We start from the raw sequence: 22,937 nt of genomic DNA on the forward strand, positions 1-22,937 counted from the left end.
GGACTTGAGCCCCACATCGGGCTCCCTGCCCTTCCCCACTGAGCTTCTCCCTCTTCCTCTGCCCGCCGCTCCCCCTGCTTATGCGCGCTCTCTCTCTGTCAAATAAAATCTTAAAAAAAAATAAGGTGCTCTACATGTATTAATTTATTTCTCACAACAGCTTATAAACACTATTATTATCTCTGTTTTAAAGATGAGGAAACTGAGCACAGAAAGGTTGAGGTAGGGGTGCATGGGCGGCTCAGTTGGTTAAGCATCTGCCTTTGGCTCAGGTCATGATCCCAGGGTCCATGATCTGAGTCGCACATTGGACTCCCCGCTCAGTGGGGAACCTGCTTCTCCCTCTGCCTGCCTCTCCCCCTGCTTGTTCTCTCTCTCTCTCTCTCTGACAAATAAATAAATAAAATCTTTAAAAAGGAGAAGAAAAGGGGCGCCTGGGTGGCTCAGATGGTTAAGCGTCTGCCTTCGGCTAAGGTCATGATCTCAGGGTCCTGGGATCGAGTCCCGCATCGGGCTCTCTGTTCTTTGGGAGCCTACTTCTCCCTCTGCCTCTCTCTCTCTGTCTCTAATGAATAAATAAATAAAAATCTTTTTTTAAAAAATTGCCATTAATTTAAAAAAAAAAAAAGGAGAAGAAAGAAAGTTTGAGGTAATTGCTAGTCACATAGGAGACTGGAATTCTGAGTCCAAGAAGTCTGGCTCCAGAATTTTTGCTTTTAATCACCATGCTGAAACTGAGTCCCATCTTCCAGGTTGCCAGGTAAATTACAGGATGCTCAGTTAAATCACAATTTCAGATAAACAACAAATGATTGTTATCCTAAGTATATCCCATGAAATATTTGGTTCAGACTTAATACCAACAAATTATTTATCGTTTACCTGAAATTCTAATTTAACTGGGTGTCCTGTATTTTTTTTCATTAAATCTGCCAGCCTTATTTTACAAGGCATTTTTCTCTGCCAAATGCCATCACATATATTACCTAATTCAGTCCTCCCAGGAAGACTATTCTCAGGTGCCCAGGATGCCCCCTCCACACACTTCAGTCTCTCCCAATAGTCCCATTTTTTTCTCAGGGAAAGAAACAGACACAGAGACCTGAAATGACTAGCTGAGGTTACAGAACAGAACGATTGGCAGAGCTGGGGCTTGAACCCACTTTCTCACAGCAAAAATTGGTGGATGTTTCCCAGTTTAACAGGAGACAAAGTGAGAAGCAGTGATTGCCACCAAGGAAATCTCCCTTCGTGCATTCTTAGGCCTGGTCTGCTCTGTGGAAGAGGGGCAGGTCCCTCCCTCCTCAGGGACGTGAGAGAACCGGCGAGGGCCTTTCTTGGCGGGGAGAGGGGCAGAGGAGTGGAAACAGCTCTCCAGCTTCTGTGCCCAGCCCCCACCGGACTGGAGGAAAGCAGGAAGGAGACTGCTCCTAGGTCCCAGGCTGTGAGGCTCAAGCGACTACCTGCTAGGGGCCCCGGGGCTCCCAGGGCTGCTCACCTGCCCCTCTGTGCACTGGCAGCCCCAAGCCCAGCTGCAGCGGTTGCATCACTACTGCTAAAACAGTCCTGGCAGCCAAAAGGCCCCAGAAGGAATCGAAGACACAGGAACCCAGGGAGCCTCTCCCATCTCCCTGTTGCCTTTTGGGAGCATCCTGCTTCTGTCCACAGGGAACACTCTTTGCATTTTTCTCCCTTGATTCTGCTGATCTGTGCCCACCCTCAAATACCTGCTCTTTCTTCCCCTGCCCTTCCCACCCAGGCTGACTGGCTCTGATAAGGTAGTAGTAGTCAGGGAGTTTGGGGGTTAGGACCCCCTCTGGGGTGCAGGCTGGGGTGCCCTGCTGGTATGTGCCCCAACAGGTTTTTCTCTATCAGCCTCTAAATCAGCCTGGAGCCTGTCTGACCTGTCCCCCCAGGGAGCTGGGGCCAGAGGCGGAGCCAGGTCAGAAGCTGGACTTAAAGCCTGGGCTTCTATGGCTCCCCCCTGGCCTCACAGGGGAAACAACGCACCTAGCCTCTTGTGTCCAGCTGAGCTGCTGAGAGGCTGAGCAGAATTTTCTCTCCGCGGGCTGAGGCCCGGCTCCTGGGAGGAAAGATGCTCTCTAGGGAGGGATTTGCCTGTGGGACCAGGTACGGCCGGGTCCTCTCCCACATTTGGGAGGGGCCAGAGCCCAGGCGACGGCTGGGCTGGGCTGCTAGAGAGGTCATCTGACTGGCTGCCCGGCCTGGGAGGCACACTGGCCGACCACGCAGAAGCCGGTGCTCACACAGGCAGTTGCCAGGCTGTGACTGCCACTCGCCCCCAGCACCTCCAGGTAAGCACTGGACCTGGGCCCTCAGGGGGGAAGGAGGAGGGAGAGCTTGTGGATCCCTTGGGAGAGGGAGAAAGGAGTTTTCTTTTTCTTTTTCTTTCTTTTAAGACTTTATTATTTGACAGAGAGAGAGACAGCGAGAGAGGGAGAACAAGCAGGGGGAGCAGCTGAGGGAGAGGGAGAAGCAGGCTTCCCGCGGAGCAGGGAGCCCGACGCGGGGCTCGATCCCAGGACCCTGGGACCATGATCCCAGCCGAAGGCAGACGCTCAACGACTGAGCCACCCAGGCGCCCCTGGAGTTTTCTCTTTCTAATGTGAGTGCTTGCTCCCTTGTCTAGGCACCCATGTACCCGAAGGAACACATACATCAGCCCCGAGATCACACCTGCTGAGCTGAAGATCACTGCCAGAGACTCCAAGGAGGAAAGGCAGGCAGCAGGTAGACAGCCTGGTGGGCAGGGGGCAGGGGCTTACTCCTGGGCTGGGGCTGAAGGTGGGGAGATGTTTTAGAGGTTGTTATCTCCCACCCCACATACTTAATCCTGCCACATCGCCTCACCTCCCCTGCACCGCCCCAGGAACACCTAGCCAGGCCATCAGAAGGAAGGGATATGGATCTCAGAAGGGGGTCATCCACCTGAGACCAAAGTTTGGGAGCCTTGGGACCACCCTGGAGTCAGGGAGGGTTTGTTTGGTGCTCATTCTAACAGCATTCCTGATCAATCCTTGCTTCCTGAAGGAGGGGTGAGAGGTGGGGAAGATGGGTGCTCCCCACTGAGCACCGATCCCAAGGGTACCCATGTCATCCCCTTACCCCTCCATTTGGGCTCCCAAACCTGACAAGCAGGTTGATGTTCTTTTTTTTCTGCAACATGGGAAAGGACCGGCATGGGAGGTGGGCCTCAGGGTCTGGGGGTCATAAAGAGGCCCAAAGGGCAGGAAATTCTCCTCAGTTGGCTCCTGTTTCCCTCCCTGGGACAGCCAGTCATACCATGTCTGTGGCCAGTGGGAAGACAAGATCATCCCTGACCCAGGAGATCCTCAGCCACCTGGGCCTTGCCAGCAAGGTAGGGGCTGTGATCGTTGGAATCGTTGTTACTATATCAACTCCAGGGCGGTGAAGGAATGGAGGATGGGAAAAGGGAGAGCAGGCCCTGAGACCATGCCAAGGGCCGTGCTGAGGCACTGGGGCAGGCATGTGTGGACCTGTGATGCTCCCCCCAACCCCCCACCCCTCATGCTCTTACAGACTGCAGCTTGGGGAACCCTGGGCACCCTCAGGACCTTCTTGAGCTTCAGCGTGGACAAGGATGTGCAAAGGCTGCTGAGGGCCATTGCAGGACAAGGTGAGCCCTTTCCTTCTGCACCTGAGGATCCACCTTTTAAAAACCAGTCTGCAGGGCGCCTGGGTGGCTCAGTTGGTTAAGCGACTGCCTTCGGCTCAGGTCATGATCCTGGAGTCCCTGGATCGAGTCCCGCATCGGGCTCCCTGCTCGGCAGGGAGTCTGCTTCTTCCTCTGACCCTCCCCCCTCTCATGTGCTCTCTCTCTCATTCTCTCTCTCTCAAATAAATAAATAAAATCTTAAAAAAAAAAAAACAAAACAGTCCGCAGACCAAGAAGGAGCCAGGAAGGAGGAAGTGACGTTGTTCAATAAATGTTTGTGGAATGCCTGAATTCCTGTATGTCAAGTACCATGGTAGGTATGTCATTACCATTCTCAGGACACCCTTGTGAGGTAAGTCTTATTTCCATTTTACAGATGAGGAAACAGGCTTGGTGAGACAAAGAGGCTGGCCCAAGTTCACACAGCTCAATGGCAGGACTGGGATTCTAATCTAAGTCTATAATCACCAAGCCATTTCTCCCCCACCACACCAGGCCACCTTCACCTAATTTTGGGTCAGGTTCGCATGCCATTTTGGCATCTTATTTGCATCTTCTTTTTTTTTTTTTTTAAGATTTTATTTATTTATTTGAGAGAGAGAGAGAATGAGAGACAGAGAGCATGAGAGGGAGGAGGGTCAGAGGGAGAAGCAGGCTCCCCGCCGAGCAGGGAGCCCGATGCGGGACTCGATCCCGGGACTCCAGGATCATGACCTGAGTCGAAGGCAGTCGCTTAACCAACTGAGCCACCCAGGCGCCCTCTTCTTTTTAAATTCTTTTTTTTTGAGAGAGAGAGAAAGTGCTCAGGAGCATTGGGGGGAGGGGCAGAGAGAGAGGAAGAGAATCTTCAGCAGACCCCTGCTGAGCACAGAACCCACCACCCTGAGATCATGACCTGAGCCAAAATCAAGAGTTGGAAGCTTAACCGACTGAGCCACCCCGGTGGCCCTGCATCTTCTTCTGAGGCTGAATGGAAGTGGGGATGTTGCAACACCCTTTGGAGGCTTCAAGTCCAAGGAGGAAGGGGATCCCCGCCCTGTAAAGATTCTGTTGGGTTCCGCCCAGCTGATGACCCAGCCCTCATCTTGGTTCAGGTGTGGACCGTGGCTCCATCGTGGACGTACTGACCAACAGGAGCAGAGAGCAAAGGCAGCTCATCTCTCGAGCCTTCCAGGAGCGCACCCAACAGGTGAGGCCGCTGACTTCCCAGGAGCAGTGGACTGGGGTGAGCAGCCCCCTGGAAGACTTGGAGTACAGCAATAGCAGCTGAGAGGGGGATGGCTGGTGCTTCTGGCCTTAGGAAAAAACCAGCCAGATGTTCCCAAAGCTCCCCACACATCCAGGGCCCTCCCCATGGTGCCCGCTCTCTGCCATGGGGACCTTTTATTGTAGGACCTGCTGAAGTCCCTGCAGGCAGCACTCTCTGGCAACCTCGAGAGGACTGTGATGGCTTTGCTGCAGCCTGCAGCCCAGTTCGATGCCCAGGAATTGAGGACAGCCTTGAAGGTACCAGCAGAGGAGGCTCGCTGGGTGTCTAGGAAGTGAGGACACCACTGAGGGGAGGAGAGGGTTGACTGATTTGCCTTTGCCCACTCCAGAGGAGTCGACTTGGCAGGGGCCCCCTTTAAACAGCCCATAATGACCCTTAAAGGACAAGTGGTCGGCCTCTGCTCTCTGCCATCCTAATGACATGGCCCAGTGTCAGAGTGGCCTCCCAATTTCTTGTAGAACTCAGGTTCTGCTGAGGATGTGGCCGTGGAAATTCTTGCCACCCGAAGCCCAGCCCAGCTGCAGGAGTGCCTGACGGTCTACAAACATAGTAAGAGCACGTAAGGAGAGGGGAAAGGGATGGCAGGACAGCGCCCACTCTCTGGCACTCCCTACAGGCAAGCCCTCTGGGAACCTGTCTGCCCCAGCTCTGTTCCCTTGGGGTCTTCCCCCCACCCTTGCCAGTTCTCAGTCTCCCCCAGGGCGAGAGCCCAATGTGATAATTTCCTTTCTTTCTTTTTTTTTTTTTTTTAAGATTTTATTTATTGAGCGAGATAGTGATAAAGAGAGAGCATGAGGGCGCCTGGGTGGCTCAGTTGGTTGAGCGGCTGCCTTCGGCTCAGATCATGATCCTGGAGTCCCTGGATCGAGTCCCGCATCGGGCTCCCTGCTCAGCGGGGAGTCTGCTTCTCCCTCTGACCCTCCCCACTCTCATGTGCTCTCTCTCATTCTCTCTCTCTCAAATAAATAAATAAAATCTTTAAAAAAAAAATAGAGAGCATGAGGGGGGGAGAGTCAGAGGGAGAAGCAGACTCCCCACTGAGCAGGGAGCCCGATGCGGGACTCGATCCCGGGACTCCAGGATCATGACCTGAGCCGAAGGCAGTTGCTTAAACAACTGAGCCACCCAGGCACCCCGATGATCATTTCCTTTCTTTAAAGAGAAGCAATGAGTAGCCATCTTAGTCTGGGGCTCCAGGGCAGATTCCGAGGTAATGACGTCGGGCACTGTGACGATCCCAAGGGTACCCATGTCATCTTCCCAGCCCCTTCCTGATTCTGCCCTCACACCCCATCCCAGGCTGAATGGAACCTTGTTGCAGCTGGGGGGAAAGGTGGGGGACCTGCTCTCTAAGTCATGGGTACTACCCCTCAGCCCCCTGCTTGACTGCCACATGCCTCACCCACTAATTGCTAACTGGCCTTCCCTCATCCTCATCTGAGCACCCCCCCTTTTTTGCTTTCCCTAATTTTCCTTTGATGTCCATTCTTGGTCTTTCTAAATTCCTCTCCTACCTCTCACTTCTTTTTTTTTTTTTTTTTAAGATTTTATTTATTTGAGAGTGAAAGAGCACAAGCAGGGGGAGAGGGAGATGGAGAAGCAGGCCCCCCACTGAGCAGGGAGCCTGACGCGGGGCTCAATCCCAGGACCCTGGGACCATGACACGAGCTGAAGGCAGACTGAGCCACCCAGTCGTCCCCTACCTCTCACTTCTTGCTTCTGTTTTTCTTTTCCTTCTTTTTCTTTCACTTCTTCACATCCTTCCACATCACTTCTCCTTGCCTCCAATGAAGGGGCCAGGCCCTAGCCATCCGGCCTTATGATGTAAGTTTCCCTATCCCCCTTGACTGCTGGCCGGCCCTCAAATAACAGACGCCTCCTTCCCCTAGCAGGTTGGCTCCCTGTGGTGCATGACCCTACAGCGCATGGGTTACTCACAGCTTAGGGATGTTTTCAGGGTGGCCATAATGGTGCTTCTGCTTTACATCCTGGGAACCAGCAGCCATCAGGCTACCCCCAGCAGGAGATGACAGTGTAGGCAGGGCACAGTGGGTTGGGCATTTGACAGGGAATATCTACATTGGGAAAAATCAGGAGACTTCAGAGAGCTCCTGCCCCCACCCCAGATTTCCAGGTGGAGGCTGAGGAGGACATCAAATGTGAGACCAGCGGCATCTTGCAGGAACTGCTCCTGGCCCTGGCCATGGTGAGGAGGACTGGCCTTCAGGAGAGTAAGGGGGCTGGGGGAGAGGGGGGAGCATTGCTTTGGTATAATTAACAAGAGAAGGCTTTGGGGAGAGGGCTTTGGTTGGTTTGGGTTGGTTGTCCTAGAGGTAAAAAACTACCCCTCAAAGAGTCCTCCTGAGAGAGTTTCTTCTAGGGGGCCCGTGAGAGCTACTCTGGAATCATTGACTATAACCTGGTGGAACAGGATGTCCAGGTGAGCAGGGGTGAGGAGCTTGCCCAGCCACGCACGTAAGACACCCTCCTCCACCCACTCCTAGAGCCAGTGACAAGTGTCCCCACTTGTCCTGCAAATCTCTCCTTGCCTTGGGGGAGTCCTCAGTGACAGGTGAGGACATGAAGTTTCAGGTAGTGACCATCTGAAGGCTTTTCACTCGTTTAGCCTCTGATTCCTGAACTCACAGGCAGTGAGCTCGTCAACTGACACATTCTCCTCTCAGGGGCGTTTGGGTGGGGTAACCCTCCTCAGACCTTCCCTTGGAGATTAATTCCTTGAGTGCCAGGATTTCCCCAAATTGGGGAATCGAGCTGTGAGGGCAGAGTCCCTCTCTTAGCCCTATTCCCTTTTTGTTTGTTTGTTTTAACCATAAATAAAGGCAACCGCTTCACAGGTTCAATTAAGCTTTTCCACTCTGAATCCCATTTCCATCATCATGATCACAGATTCTGGGAACATCACAACCGTGGCTCCCGTACCCCCAACCAATGATCCCGGTTTACTCCTCCCTCCCAGGCATTAAGACAGGCTGAAGGGCCCAGCACAGAGGGCACGTGGGTCCTAATCTTCACCCAGCGAAATCCTGAACACCTCGTCCGAGGTACACGCAAGACTTCTTGTCTTCCCCGCTTACTCTAATGATGAGTTTTGGCTGAGGAAGGTGGGGAGGGCTCACCCTTCTCTGTGATAATCAACCCCCGCTCCCATTTATCTTTCTAACTACCTCCCACACCCCCCACAAGTGTTCGATCTGTACCAGCGGTATACTGGGCACGAGCTGGAGAAGACTGTCCACCACCTTTTCCACGGAGATGCCCAGGCAGCTCTGCTCAGCCTAGGTAGGGCCTGTTCAGCACATGCCGGGTAGGGCTCTGGCCTAGCGTGGGAGCTGGCTCTCTCCATCTCTCCCTCTCTGCTTGCAGCCTCGGTGATCAGGAACACACCGCTCTACTTTGCTGATAAACTTCATCAAGCCCTCCAGGTGAGAGGGACGCTTCTTTCCCCTCCCTTTGGGACAAAAACTGGGGGAAGACATCTTCTGGGCAAGAGAGAGGAAGTTTCACACTGTTGCTAATGTGACAACCACATATTTACTTTATAAACATATAGTAGCTCTCTTTTCCTAGGTTTGCAAACTGTCTTGTGAATAATAGAGGCGTGAGCCGTGGTTAAAGCTAAATGAGTTGACTCAAAAGGGCACTGAAGCCAAAATTTTGGCCTAACTGATGTCTAGGTGGCCAAATATAGATATGAATTTGCTCTGTAAGACAGCACCATGTCCAATTTCAGTTGTCACCGGAATAATGATGGTGATGACAAGAACCAACATTTCTTGGGTGCTCTCATTGTGTCCCGGGGCCTATGCTGAACTTGTTACACACATTTCAATTAATCTCCATGGTCACCCTCCATCTGTCTTATAGATGAAAAAACTGAGGTACAGAGAGGTTAAATTCTTTGCCCAAGGTCATATACAGCTAATAAATCATATAGGCTTCCTATAAAACACATAATGGCTAATATAACATTGTATGTTATTTATGTTGGAATTTAAAAATAATTAAAAACCACACACACATAATGGTCTTATAAGACATTTAACTGCCATGTGTCAACTCAAATAGGTGTTGGTCTATCCTATAAGCTAAACCATTAGAGTTCTAGCACCCAGGACCACCTTTCTCCACACTGGTCGGACCTAGTTCCCTATTATCCACACCTAAATTGGTGATGTTGGTTTGAGTAATTTCATAAACAGAATCCAGTCGTTCTACTCATTGAGCTAGGTCTCCTATTAGTACAACTGTCCCCCAAAACCTATAAATAAAAAACTCACCCAAATTTTTAAGAAGATAAAAGGAGTTATTGTTTTGGTAGATGGCATAGCTTCTTGTATACTGAGTGAGAAACCATCATGCCTTGTTGACAGCTATTCAAAAGACAGTACATATGTGCACTTATTTTATCATCAATGGAGATTTCCATTTTGACAGTAGATTAATATTTTACTTACCCAGTAAACTCCGTACTATTATACTGAGCCAACACTAAGACTGATTTGAAGAGTTCTGGTTATCTGTCTAAATTCCGGTCATAAACAAACTTGTATCCCAGCAGTAAATGATTATAATGTATTTGGATTGTGGGACCCATGCTCTTAGCTGTAAATGCCAGGTTTATTCTAGGAGTCACAAAATAATATAGGCCTATTTTTCTGAAAAGTTTTTTTTTAAAAGGAAAAACTCAATCATATGCTTCTTAACTCTCTTATGAGAAATATATGAAAACATAGATTGTGACAAATATTTATTCAGAAAAATGACCTTCAGTGAAGGCTGATTCAGGAAAATTGGGACCAATCTGAACCATACAATGAATGTTCACTAAAAGGTCCTGGGGAAGTATGAGATGCCACGTACATTCTCAAGTAACAAGGCAAGAATTATGTTTAATGTAGGTTTGCTAGACAGGGTGCTTGTGCATCAATGTTCCAGAATTTTCAGTAATGAGTACCTTGCCCCAATTCTACAACTTTGGAGTAATAAGAGTTGGAAGAAGGGGAAGAACGGATATTAGGGAGCGATCAACAATCTTTATCACAATACAAAATTGATGATACATGAAATTTAAGATAAAGCAGCTCTCAGCACTGACCATGAGGTAATGAGTCCAAATGAAATATGGCATCCTGTTACTTCCTCATTTTCTTTTTTTCTCCCTCGTGGGAATTTATGATCTGTGTAGATGCCTTAAGTGTGGGTATCAGGCAGTTCTGGGAAGGGTCTCGTGAGTCCAGTAACAGGAAACACCGGGAAAGAAGCTTTTAGGAAATTGTGACAGCGCCGGTATACAGCCCATGACATAAGTAGGATTTTTGCAACCAATGTTTTTATTTAGAAATCTCTCATGATAGCTAACACATTCATTATAATCAGTTAAAATTCATGATTTGATATAACCAATTATAATTCACGTATTGTACCTCTATTATTTCTAAACTGAATCCTCCATTACTTTCCTTAACCAAAAGGCAGGAGGCTTGGTACAGGCTTAGGAGGAAGACAGTGATGCTGGACCCAGGGGTCCAACCAGGAGAAACTGATGTATACAGATGGGGATGTGAGGTGGCCCTGGTAGGTCAGGCTCAGAACCAAAAGCCACATGACCCTGCTCTCTCTCAGAGCCCCATCAACTCAGTTTGGGGATAGGCTGGGTATATCCTCCTTGGACATTCACTAACTTGGAAGTTGAGAACTTCTTGGCTTTCATGCTGGAAGTCTTTATAGGTAGCAAGTCTTTCCTATCCTTTTTGGAGGAACTGCCGTTGGAGCTGCCCACCACTGAGATCTTGAGGAATGAGGCTCTAAGCTAGTGGCGTGGCCTAGAAAGACATGTGGCCAGGACGAGAATTAACCAGCTGCTCCCACAGAGACCGATCTTTCCTGCTATATCACCTTCCATGAGGGTGGACAAGGATCCATTTTCCTCTTAGATAACGTACACTTCTCTTTTCCCTGGATTCACACCTCGCTTCCCCTTTCTAGAGTAATTTACCATGCTGTCCAGTCTCTACTCTGTGAGAAGCTTACTACCACCCTCTCCCCCTTCTGTTTCTCCCTCTACCAGGACATCAAGCCCAATTACCAAGTCCTGATGCGCATCCTTATCTCTCGAAGTGAGACTGACCTTCTAAGCATCCGAGCGGAGTTCAAAAAGAAATCTGGCAAGTCCCTCTACTCTTCTCTCCAGGTGAGACTTGGCTCGTTCTTAACCTGGAGCCCCAGAGCTTCACCCCTTACCTCCACTCTGCCCTCCCTGCACACCACCGAGCATATTCATGCCCTGGAGAACTCATGAGTCTTTGGTTAATTTCGTACACAACTCTTGACATCAGACAGTTCTGGACCAGCACAAGGGAGGAAACAGAATGCCTGGGCCATGGTGGTAGTGGGGTCTAACACTTGACTCTCTTGTCTGCAGGAGGCAGTGAAAGGGGACTGCCGGTCAGCTCTACTAGCCCTGTGCAGGGCCGAAGACATCTGAGGCCTCCCTGGCCTCCTGCCCTCCCTACCACACCATGACATCCAAGGATCTAAGATCTCCATGTTTGGCTGAGCCTGCCGGAAATCAGCTGGACCTCCAAATAGGATAACCCCTCACTGAGCGCCACATGTTCCAGCTTCTTGTTGAGGCTAGAATCTGAAGTCTCTTTTGAATCCCTTGATTTCCTCATCTCAAAGTGATGCCTTACCTGGGTCCCCCATCTCTGTCTTGGGTATAGACAGATCTTTGATGGTTTCTGCCCTACTCATCCTTCCCATACCCTGGCCAAAACATCTCACCGATTCTTGAATTCTTTTGGCAAACTTCACTGTTGTTTGTGTTCCCTGATTGAAGTTTGGGTGGAGCAGGACATGGGCTGGGAGGAGGCCTTGAAGTTGGAGGTGCCTTTGATATGCACTTGGATATTCAACAGGGATCCTGTTTGAGGCTCTAGGGCTGCAACAAACACCCCCCTCGAAGCTCCCCGCCCCCCAATTATTCTCTCTTCCCCAGGAAATTTCAGGCAAAGTAACTGAGAAACAGGAGCCGGAATGAGGTCAGTAATAGAGGCAGCAAAGGACCATCTGATCAAGCTGCCCTCCCCTGCCTGGGAAGTCATAGGTTAGCAGGGAGCACAACGCCCAAATCGCATCTGTCCAAAGCAGGGACTTGGAAACCCACTTCCCAAACTGGATTACCATTTGCATCCAAGACCTATCAAAAACTAATACAGACAGAAAAGAAAATAAGCAGGCTTTGGTTCCCTCTGCTGGCCCTATTAGAAATGACAAGCAAAGCCACCCTCCGGGCCTCTATAACCTCGCCCACCTTTTTGCATTCCCTAATTGGGGCAAATACTGAACCCCAAGTGCGGCAGAGCAAGGCAAACAACAGATCTCAGGAAAGAAGTTTTATTTCCAAACCCCTAGGAAAGCCATTACAAATAATGGAGATAGAAACCCAAACCAAACCCTGAAACAATTGGAGACAGGCCAGCAGGATGGCCAGGAAGGGCCCAGAGAGTTGGGGGTGGAAGTAGGCGAGAGGCATTCTAGACAGGGACCTCACCCTGGAGCCTGAGTCCATATATGAGTGTGACTGTTCTGGGGCAGGGGCGCTGGGAACCAGAAATCCTCACCCCACCAACCCCAAAGTTGCCCTGGACGACTGGGAGGCAGAGAAGGCGGCAGGACACGAGGGCAGGATGTTACGGAGTCTGACCTTGGCATTTACTGCCTGCTCTGATCCCCCACGTCCATAAATACGTTACCCTGCATATCTCAGGGGTTGAGCTGGGGGAGCAAGTAGAATAGCCATCACCTCCGAAAGAGGGAGGGCAGCCCCAGCACTGGGCAAAGCTACAGGACGACACAGTCTGAGTCTTGCTTCGGCCTCTGCCGACGCTCCCCGACTGGGCGTCCAGACGTGGCTCCTCTCCCCTGCATGGGATTTAACAGTGGGTCACTCGTCAGCCCGGAAGAGCACAAGGACAGAGGTTCTAGAAGGACGTGGGGGCAGGAGCAGGAGGGGCGGGGGGCTGGGGGGAGAAGATGGGACCCAGGGGAGAGGAGCACCTTGAAGAGACGAGGGCAGGAATCACGAGGACGAGCAGGGCGGAGCTCGGGGCCCCGGGCAGGCGGGCAGGGCGGCGAGCCGCTCACCTGGGGCGAGGCCCGCACGGGCGCGGGGGGGCCTGCTTGCTGCTGCCGGTACTCCTCCTGCTGAAGCTGCCGGGCCAGCTCCAAGTCGCTAAGACCCACCGTGTCCTGCGGCTGGTGCTGCAGGGACAAGGCGATCAGGTAGTCCTAGAGAGGGGCCGAGAGATCGGGAGCAGTGAGGTCGCCGGGGCCTGGGGCACATGCAGGCTGGCTCTAGGTTTCCAAACCCATCTTTCTTCTCCTTCAAATTCACCAGCTCCTCCTCCAGAGCAAAACACACAGCCAGTACACTCGGTGGTGACCGAGAACACGCTCCAGGCTCGGAGGCGGCCCGGAGGTGGCGGTAAGGGGGCGTCGTGGCTCCTGAGGTCTACGTGAGGAAACGCACGTCACTCGCCTACGGCGAAGAGCTCTCCGCACCCTTCCCAAAGAGCCCACACACCTGGTCGACCTGCCGCCGCTTCTCGGGGGAGCCCCTCGCACCTCCTGCTCCAGGCCCCCTGCCGAAGGAATGCCTCAGGTGGAAGTCCGAGTCGCAGAAGCAGCTGTCTCCGTCGACGGTGTGCAGGCTCTCCCACACCACCTGCTCCTCCTGCAGAAAGCCCTGGTCGGTGACCAGCAGGTACAAGTGACCCTGCGGAGAAGAGGGCGAAGTTCGTGGGCGGCACGGCCGACCCAGAGGCGCTCGGCTGAGACGCAGAGAGCGTGTGAGGCGCCTGGCGTGCCAGCCGGGGCGAGAGGGCGCGAGCCGTGGCCGCGGGGAGGAGGCCGGGCTGCGGCGCCGCGGTCGGCTGGGCGAGAGGAGGCGGGCACCGTGGTCCCGCGGGAGGCCTCGGCCCGGGCCCCCACGGGACGCTGCTCCCTACCCTACTCCCCGTGGGTCTCGGGGCTGGCCTAAATCCTCGGAGAGCCAGAGACCTTTCCTTCTCCCATTTAATTCCATTCTCTTCCTGGGAGAGGACTTTACTCGCCTGTCCCACTGAGGCCAGCCTGAGTCCGTAGGGCTTGCTCTGGCCAGTGAGAAGGTGGCAGAAATGACACGTGTCATCTCCAGGCAGAAGCATTAAAAGCGGGTGCAGGGTGTCCCTCTCCCTTTTCCCTCCCACATTCCAGATGAAGGCCGTGTCGTCAGCCTGGGTCCCAGAGCGAAGACGATGTGGGACAGCATGGCAGCCAAGCCGCAGTGGCCATCCAGCAGGAGAAATAAACCTCGGTTGTGGTAAAGCACAGGGATTCTCGGGGTCATCTGGTACCTGAACTTAATCTACCCTCTCCTGTCGGACACACTGACCCGGAAGAAAAAACCTCGAGGAAGTGACAGCACTCCACCCGCCCCACCCCCGTCTCATCTCCAAAGCCTCATCACCTTGTGCTTAGTCATGGTGCTAAAGTGGTTGTTTCGGAAAAAGACGCTAAGTTCACCCTCCTTGGCAGCTGCTGTTAGCTCACATAGCCCGTGGTAGGTCAGCTGCGCTGCAGTGCTCTCCAGGAACTGCTCTGCGATCAGGCCTGTCAGAAGGCACAAAATGGCGCACGAGGGGCTTGGCTTCAATCCAAAGTCCACAGTGGGAAGAAGGATCACCCAGAGAGTCCCTGTCAGAAGCCCTAAGGATGGTCCCACCTTCTGAGATCCCTTGAAGCCTGGCTGTATTCATTCATCCAACAAATAGTTACTGAGCGGCCGCCTTGCGCCAGGCGCAGCCCTAGGTCCTGAACGCAACAGCCAATTCCCCCAACTCTCTCTCATGGGGTTTCCATTCTAGGGGGATGTGGTGGGGGGAGACAGACGGTAAACAATACACCGAGGTAGCCATCATTCCCTCCACAGAAGACCCCCAGAAGAGAAAGCAGGGCTCTACCACCTTCTGTCACAAGGTTGGTGTCACTAGAGTGCTTGCAGGTGATGATCTTCTCCACCAGCTGGTTGTAACTCAGTTTCCCAACTGCGCTCACAGCCTCGGGACTCTGCATGGGCAGTGGGGTGGGGTGGTACCAAAACAATTAAGAACTTTTTAGGAAGGAAACGAAGCATGCCCACAGGATTGCAACCCTATAACCAAAGGTTCCTGAAACTGCATTTCTGAAGAACTGACCTATTTGCATTTGGTTTTGCCCATGTTTGCCCCTCAAAAAGGTTAAAATTCAAGGAATTCTGCACTGGGTCCAGCCTCTAATGCCTATTCCCTTCCCAAGCCAATCTAATCCTTAACTCCCTAACACCCACCCCACAACACCTTGCTTGTCTGTCAGTTTGCGTTGGATAAGAGTCTCATTTGGGCCATCCCACCCTCACCTGCGGATCAACCAGCCAGCCATGGTACAGAGGTATGCCTAGGAGGTCAAAGATACTGCACTCAGGAGTATACTCAAAATCAGAGACCCCTGTGAATCGCACGTTGACATCCAGACCCGTGGCCAGTTTAGGCACCACCGTCATTGCATCGTCCACATTCTGGGGTTAGAAAAGAAAATGATGCTTATATCACATCAACACGTTAGACATCTTCAAATTATACAATCTTATGTGTCAGTTATATCCCAATAAAGCTGGGCAGGGGGAGAAGAAAATGATGGTTACTCTAGCCTCCCCTCCCCTGACTCCTAGCTCCAGAAATAAAAAAAATTAATCCTGTTGCTTTTCTTCCCTGGTTCTCTTACAGGCCATTCCATTCCTCCCTTGCCTCAACCCTTCTTTATCTTATATAAAGGAACACATTTTCTAGGACAGAGATATACCCTCCTCCCCCTGCAGAAAGAAATCATAGTTCAAGGGGCCTTCTTGAGAAGCAGAAGAAAAGCTTCTCTTCATAGCCTAGGTGTCCCCTTACAAACCTGCAAACTCCCATGCCCCCAGACCTTTGCCTTACCTGCTGAAAATTAAGCTGAAGTCCCTCTGACTTCTCCTGGGGCTTGATGGACAGGAGGCAGTCTCCTACAAGACAGGATCCCTCATCAGTTTTCCCCAATTGTCCCAAAAGCTGCTTCCTCTTCTCCTGGAGAATGGTCACAGACCACCGACTTTCAGAGCTGGGAAGAGCCTTAGAATCTAATCCAGACCTTTCACTTTTCAGAGGAAGAGACACAAAGGTGAAGGGCCCACCCAAGGTCACATTGAAAGCTCAGGGCAGAAGTAGGGTTATAATCCTGGACTCCTGATACCTTGATTTTTGCTTTTCATTCCCCAGCCTTGCAGAGAAGCCCTGTAGACCTTCACCCTCCTTGCCACATCAGAGCCCCAAATGGGAAGTCCCGCAATATTCTGGATTTCTGGCTGAGTGGAAAGTGTAAGCTCTTGAACCTTCTGTGTAATTCCTCTCCAAGGCCCAGTCACTCACCAAGATGGGCCATGAGCTCATCTGATGTGATCACTTCCTTCTGAGGGGGCAGCTTCACCTGGAGGCAGAAGGGGTGACCAAAGGGTTAGGCATGTGTGCATTTTCCTTCACAGAGCACTGAAGGAGAAATACATAGAAGGACGGGGGCGGGGGAGGGGGAGAAGGGGAAGGGATGGTGGGAAAGGCTTGCAACTGCAGTGAGGGAATGAATGTGAAGTATTGCGAGACACTCCCATTTGCTAGACAGTAAAAGATACAAGAGTAGGACAGAGAATTGTTTTGTTTTGTCTTGTTTTTATGAATATCTTATCTCACTTGTTCAAGCAGGAGAAATAGAGACAATAATCTGGAAAGTTTTGCCTGGTCTGAGAACAGCAGAGGTGTTCTCAAGGAGGTGGGTCAGGGAGGGGGACTCTCCCCAGCAATTTCTGAGCCCCCGTCCAAACTCTCTCTTACCTTCCACTGAAGAAAGAGGATGTTCATGATGGCAAGGAGAGGGCAAGGGCCATTAGAGCTCTGGGTGATGATGGGTGTCCGTTCTCCCTTCCAGGGGATCCACTTTACACAGTAGAAATCTAGCTCAGGCTGTTGGGCCCTGGGGGTCAGGGGGAGTTCTTGGGGCCTGGAGCAGGCCCCCACTGTCTCTACCTCAGGCTGTGTCCCGTGGGCTGGCCCCAGTTGGCTGGAACTCACATCAGGTGGAGGGGACTCAAGGTTATCCTGGCCCTGGGCCAGCCGTGAAGCTTGGTCTACTGGTGCCTGTTCTCCGGCTGTCCCATCAGCATCTCCAGCATCCTTGTCCTGGGGGTGCTCCTCTGGTTGTGACAGGACCTCATGGTTTTCAGGGCTGACTGCTTCTGCAATCCTGGCCTCACCAGAGGCTGGATGCTCAGCTTGATGGTGTTCCATGGTCAGAAGAGGTCAACTGAGGGGCACCAAAGGACTTTCCTGCCCTCAGGGAGTTGCCTGATCTAGGCTTGATATATAAAAAAAAGACTGATCCAATAAGAAGGAAGTCATTGGGCTGGAAAGCAAATGGACCCAGAAAAGTCTTATTAAAGGACTACAGTATGGAAGGCTAGATAGTGTCTACACAGTCACTCCCGGCTACAGGGAGTGCATGTCTTTCTCGGCTGGGTAAACAGAAGGGCCCCAGCCTGAGCTCTTTTCACCTCTCACTTGCTGTGACCACATGGGACCAATGAGGGTAGAGGGCTTTCAGGCTGGGAGGAAGGATTCTGGTAGGATTGAAGTCATTGGATGGAGTCAGCGTCCCTAAAACAATAAGGACAAGGAATGGAAAAAAGATGGAGAGAAAGGGAAAGTAAAAGGACAAAGACAGAAAGGAAAAAGAGAAAGAAGCGTTAAAACTGTACCATTAACCCTGAACAACAGGGGTTTGAACTGCGCAGGTCCGCTATATGCAGATTTTTTTCAGTAAATACATGAACAGTACTGTAAATGTATTTTCCTTATGATTTTCTTTTTTTGTTGCTGAAGTATAGTTGACACACTTTCAGGTGTATTCCTTGTGATTTTCTTAATAACATTTTCTTTTCTCTAGCTTACTTTATTGTAAGAATACAGTATATAATACATATAACATACAAAATATGTGTCAATTGACTGTCTATGTTTTTGGTAAGGGTCCAATCAACAGTAGGTGATTAGTTCAGTTTTGGGGGAGTCCAAAGTTATACATAGATTTTCAACTGTATCAGTGTCAGTGTCCTTAATGCCTGTGTTGTTCAAGGGTCAGCTGTGCAAATGGTTATTAATACAGTGATCTTTAGCTCACCCTGTAACAGGCGTCAGGTTGGTAACCCCCACCATAGCCAGGATGGTGTCATTCCTCTACCCTACACCAACCCCCCCCCCAAGCTGTTCACGGATCATCCAGAGCACAAACAGGTATCGTTTTTTTTTTAAGATTTTATTTATTTGACAGAGAGAGACAGCGAGTGAGGGAACACAAGCAGGGGGAGTGGGAGAGGGAGAAGCAGGCTTCCCGCAGAGCAGGGAGCATGATGCGCGGCTTGATCCCAGGACCCTGAGATCATGACCTGAGCCAAAGGCAGTCGCTTAACCAACTGAGCCACCCAGGCACCCCCAAACAGGTATCCTTAGGGTTCCCTTTTCTCTGCTCCACCCCAAGCGTGAAAAGATTAACAGTCACAGAGTGCTTGGGGTGAAGAGTGGAGATACAGGCATATCATGACCCAAAAGATGAAACGCCGGGGAGAAAGAAGTCTACTGAACTTTACACAATCCCAAACCACAGCAAAAAGGTTTTGGGAGGGGCTTCCTGTAGGCCCGAGAGGGGAAATGTAGGCCGTGGGGACTTGAATCAGAGACTGGTTCTGGTAAGTAACTTCAGCACAAAAACCACTCCCCCGACAAATTCTGTCAGTAAATTCTTGACAGCTGGAGTTGAGGTACCAACTTCTCTTCAGTTCCTCTCTGCTCCCCAAATCACCTAAACCTAGAGATACTCTCTTGCCCACTCTTTATATGGAATGTGACAATGCTGATTATTGATTTACATAAGAAATACTCGCTCACGGGGCGTCTGGGTGTCTCAGTTGGTTGGGCTGCCTACTCTTGATGGTGGACTCTTGATTTCGGCTCAGGTCATGATCTCAGGGTTGTGGATTGAGCCCCGTGTGTGTCTGTGTTGGGCTCCATGCTCAGTGGGGAGTCTGCCTGGGGATTCTCTCTCTCCCTCTCCCTCTGCCCCTTCCCTCCACTCAAGTTCTCTCTCTCTCAAATAAATAAAATCTTTAAAAAAAAGAAAAGAAAAGAAAAGAAATATTCCTTCATGATGAGCACCAGGTGATATATGGAAGTGTTGAATCGCTATACTCTATACCCAAACCAATATAACACTATATGTTAACTAAGTGGAATTAAAATAAAAACTTAAAAAAAAAAAAGAAAAGGAACTACTCCCTCTGCATTCATCTACCTACCTCTGTGTATGTTCTTTCTGTCTGTTCCCACCTAGGTCATCTTAGATGTAAACCCTGGACCTGTTTAACCTGCTCTCTGTATTGGCACTATGCATCGAGTCCAGCACAGACATTTCATTAAGGCTGTGGATAGCAAACAATAAAAAGCCATAAACCCTGTCCCCTGGAAAACATCTCCCTTCAACCTCCTAGCTCCCCTCTCCCCCTTACTCAGGGTAAGAAAAGGGGAGAAATTAGACTTGTCAGAAATCTTGTCTTTTCTCCAGCTCCCTCCTAATCTGACACCATCCTTCCTTCTTGTAAAGTGGCAGCAGTTCAGGGCTAGGTTAAGGCCTGGGAGATGAAGTTGAAAGACAGAAAAGTTATCAAAAGAAGCCTGGTCACCCCAATTGATCCTCCTTCTGCTTCAAATATAACTTATGCTAGTTGTGTCTCATTTACATGTTGTTAATTTAGAATCAGACTAGCAAAAATTGCCTGAGCACCTTACTTTTTTTTTTTTTTTTTTTTTTTGGTCTCTCATCTCCTTTTCCCCTCCCCTCCCAAATGACAGGCTGAGCCTTGGAAGCAGAAATCAGAGCCTGAGAAAGTTAAAAGAGCCCGGAGAAAAGCAGCATTCATTTCTTATCTTTTGTGTCCAATGCTAGAAATGATCAATAATTCAGTGGGGGTTGGGTGGTTAGCTGGCGAGGGGGATGAGCCAAAAGGAACCGGAGGGTTTCTGGAAACCAGAGGGAGCTGGGTCTCGGAGAAACTGGGCAAAGCTAAGTGGGCTGAGTCTTAAGAGATGGAATGAAGATAGCCACTCTACAAGGTGCACTCCTGGAGGGGTGGGCACCAGTATGTCCAAGCAGGAAAGGATGAGGGGGAGGGCACTCAAACAAATCAGGATTTCATTCTTTTCCTCTTCTTTTCTCAAGTCCCACGCATTCTCTCCTGCTGGAATTATCCTCTGGTGGTGGGTGAGGGAGGTAAAATAGCCCTGGCCCCTCCCTTGCGGTGGCAGTAAATAGCCAGAAGTTGGAAGAAGCAGATAAAATGGGCGGGTAGCTTCAGTAACACACGCACACCCTCAGGAACTTTCCCACTGCCATCTCCTTCTCAGTCTGACCCAAATCTTCATGCAACTACTGGTTTAAAATTTTGCCCCCAAAGGGGCGCCTGGGTGGCTCAGTCCTTAAGCGTCTGCCTTCGGCTCAGGTCATGATCCCAGGGTCCTGGGATCGAGCCCCACATCGAGCCCCACATCGAGCCCCACATCGAGCCCCACATTGAGCCCCACATCGGGCTCCCTGCTCCGCGGGAACCAGCTTCTCCCTCTCCCACTCCCCGTTTGTGTTCCCTCTCTCGCTGCGTCTCTCTCTGTCAAATAAATAAATAAAATCTTTAAAAAAAAAAAAAAGAGGGGCGCCTGGGTGGCTCAGTCGTTACGCGTCTGCCTTCGGCTCAGGTCATGATCCCAGTTTCCTGGGATCGAGTCCCACATCGGGCTCCCTGCTCCGCGGGAAGCCTGCTTCTCCCTCTCCCACTCCCCCTGCTTGTGTTCCCTCTCTCGCAGTGTCTCTCTCTGTCAAATAGACAAAATAAAAAAATAAAAATAAAAATTAAAAAAAAGAGAGAGAGAGAAAATTTTGCCCCCAAATAAGTCAATCACCTCTACCATGCCCTATTTGCTTGCAAGTGAGAGGGGGAAGTTTTCCTTACACGAAGGAAATGCAGAGACCAAGCTCATCCCTTTTACATATCCCTCCTGCCTTAGCTCCTCTCAAAATCCAGACTTGTAGAGACCGAAAGTGGAGGGACATTTCATGTCACCTCCCCAGAGCTGCAGAGGAAAATGAGAACTGGGCGGGGGGCGGGGGTGGGGGTAAAGGAAACGGTTAAAACAAAGTTTTTACCTTAAAGAAGTGGGTGCTGCTCCAGGATAGAGAAGGAGGGTCCAGCAGTGGCAATTCGATGAGGAAGGTGGCTACAAGGAGGGGCGCTGCCACAGTCCCAGCTGCCTTCCAGCTGTCAAGGCCAGAGCTGATCCAGGTCTACACAGGTTTATGAGCGCCTGTCCCAGCTTGGCGGTGGCCACTTCCGGACTCAAGCCCACGACTGAGGTCATCAGAGGAGGGTGGGGGGCAGGCAGGAGTGCAGCCCAGGTGCTCCCAGGTCGCTCAGAGCGTCTTCAGGATTCCTGAGTTGCCGAGTCTAGGGCGTGCGCTCCAGGCCCTGACTACAAGCTGGTTTTCAAAGGAAGTTTGTGGTTTTTCTTTTTTCTTTCTCTCTCTTTTTTCCCATCGGGACAAAGAAAAATTAGTCAAGGACAAGCTCCCTGGAGGAGGAGGGGCTTGCCCAGCACTGGAGAATTTCCATCAGGGCTTTCTGACCTGGTCAGCAGCTTGGTGATCAGCAGTGAGAGAGAGAGAGAAACAAGGAGAGAAAAACAACAGACCCTTTCTCTTCCCTCCGCCTGCTGCTGGAAGGGACGGAGCGCTTGTGCCTCTCTGGTGAGAATAGGGAAGAGCAAGTGCCCTTGCTGATGGTGGGGAGGAGCAAGGCTGGACAGCAGCGGCTGGTTGGATTTGGGCTTTCTCAGTGAGTTTGGCAGGCCTTTGCTCTGAATCCACAGAAGCAGGGCCAAAGAGCATGATATTTGCATATTTACTCATTTAAAGTTAAAAAAATTCTGCTACTTTCCAAGCCCTTACTGTATCTTTGTGTGTGTGTGTGTGTGTCTAGAAATGGAACTGGTTGGGCAGAAGGTGTGGAAGACTCCCTAGGCTCTGGGAAGAGAGGCAGCAGGGAGAGAACTAGCTGAGCAAGCAGGAGATCCAATACCCCTGTGCTCCGGTCCTTGCTCCCAGCACAGACCTCAGCTTCTCATGGGTCACCTCCTTTCAATTTTGGGGGGGGCCAGGAAGAGGGGGGAGCAGGAAAAGCTGGCAGTAAGAAATAAAGGGTTGGATCAATAAAGGAGGAGGCATTTGATGATGAGAGTACACTTATTTGCAGTACTCTGCATTACTGTGGGGCTGGAAGGCAGCAGTTAAGGGAGGTTGGAACCCAGCTCTACATTCTGAAGGGCCCTCCTAACTTGACTTACAGGGCTGCTGCAGGATGAAACTTCAAGCAACTCTGAAGGCTGAAAGGGCAGTTTGAACAATTAGGGAGGCAGGGAGCAAAAAACCCAGGTTACAACAGTCCAGAAAAAGGAAGAGTCATTTGCTGATGCTTTAGACAAACAGGCTACTACTGAGTTGTAAAGGAAGTAGCAGCAGGAATTGGCAAGAGACCGTAGGTATTAAGAAGAGGAGTCAGAAGATTATGTTAATGTTTTTATAACATGGACAGCAGAAAATTGGCGGCAATGGGTCAGTTTGGTAAAGGGGAGAATCCGAGAAAGGAAGACTGTTTTTGCTTTTGTAATTTAAGACGTCAACCCCAGATGCTCGGTGTAATATATGGAAAGATGCTATACTTAGCCTGACTCGAAAGGGAAAGTTTAGATGCCACAA

General features: G+C 50.7%; 2 protein-coding genes across 3 annotated transcripts; one reads left to right on the top strand and one right to left on the bottom strand.

Annotated features, from left to right (window-relative positions):
• Nucleotides 1-3,304: 3,304 nt before the first annotated feature.
• Nucleotides 3,305-11,751, top strand: ANXA9 (annexin A9). Its single transcript, XM_034989966.1, has 12 exons — nucleotides 3,305-3,379; nucleotides 3,562-3,658; nucleotides 4,792-4,886; nucleotides 5,090-5,203; nucleotides 5,426-5,516; nucleotides 7,094-7,173; nucleotides 7,348-7,407; nucleotides 7,945-8,029; nucleotides 8,172-8,267; nucleotides 8,352-8,410; nucleotides 11,056-11,178; nucleotides 11,410-11,751. Exons 1-12 carry the CDS (start codon nucleotides 3,305-3,307, stop codon nucleotides 11,470-11,472), a joined length of 1,038 nt encoding a protein of 345 aa, XP_034845857.1. The 3' UTR covers nucleotides 11,473-11,751.
• A 618-nt stretch (nucleotides 11,752-12,369) lies between these two features.
• MINDY1 (MINDY lysine 48 deubiquitinase 1) lies at nucleotides 12,370-21,930 on the bottom strand. 2 transcript variants are annotated; one of them, XM_034989965.1, is made up of 10 exons: nucleotides 21,333-21,930; nucleotides 16,922-17,740; nucleotides 16,466-16,523; nucleotides 15,998-16,062; nucleotides 15,424-15,582; nucleotides 14,993-15,095; nucleotides 14,497-14,639; nucleotides 13,573-13,764; nucleotides 13,134-13,277; nucleotides 12,370-12,911 (listed from the first exon to the last, which is right to left on the bottom strand). In XM_034989965.1, the coding sequence occupies exons 2-10, from the start codon at nucleotides 17,372-17,374 to the stop codon at nucleotides 12,831-12,833; spliced, it is 1,398 nt and encodes a 465-aa protein (XP_034845856.1). In that variant the 5' UTR covers nucleotides 17,375-17,740; nucleotides 21,333-21,930; the 3' UTR covers nucleotides 12,370-12,830. The 2 variants fall into 2 exon arrangements, 1 of the variants encoding a protein (XP_034845856.1); XR_004676432.1 differs by having other exon boundaries at nucleotides 12,659-12,911; nucleotides 13,614-13,764.
• Between the last annotated feature and the right edge of the window lie 1,007 nt (nucleotides 21,931-22,937).

This window comes from Mirounga leonina, unplaced genomic scaffold (genome assembly GCF_011800145.1).
Source record: "Mirounga leonina isolate KUSES-001 unplaced genomic scaffold, KU_Mleo_1.0 Mir_493, whole genome shotgun sequence".
Taxonomy (NCBI): Eukaryota; Metazoa; Chordata; class Mammalia; order Carnivora; family Phocidae; genus Mirounga; species Mirounga leonina.

Bases quoted from the DNA above. Each gene is read 5' to 3' on its own strand.
- ANXA9 (XM_034989966.1), top strand. From the start codon at position 3,305: ATGTCTGTGGCCAGTGGGAAGACAAGATCATCCCTGACCCAGGAGATC. The intron at 8,268-8,351 runs GTAGGGCCTGTT...CTCTGCTTGCAG, and splicing joins GGCAGCTCTGCTCAGCCTAG to CCTCGGTGATCAGGAACACA. The intron at 8,411-11,055 runs GTGAGAGGGACG...TCCCTCTACCAG, and splicing joins AACTTCATCAAGCCCTCCAG to GACATCAAGCCCAATTACCA.
- MINDY1 (XM_034989965.1), bottom strand. From the start codon at position 17,374: ATGGAACACCATCAAGCTGAGCATCCAGCCTCTGGTGAGGCCAGGATT. The intron at 16,524-16,921 runs GTAAGAGAGAGT...TTCTGCCTCCAG, and splicing joins TCCTCTTTCTTCAGTGGAAG to GTGAAGCTGCCCCCTCAGAA. The intron at 13,765-14,496 runs GTGATGAGGCTT...TCTTCTCCGCAG, and splicing joins GCACCATGACTAAGCACAAG to GGTCACTTGTACCTGCTGGT.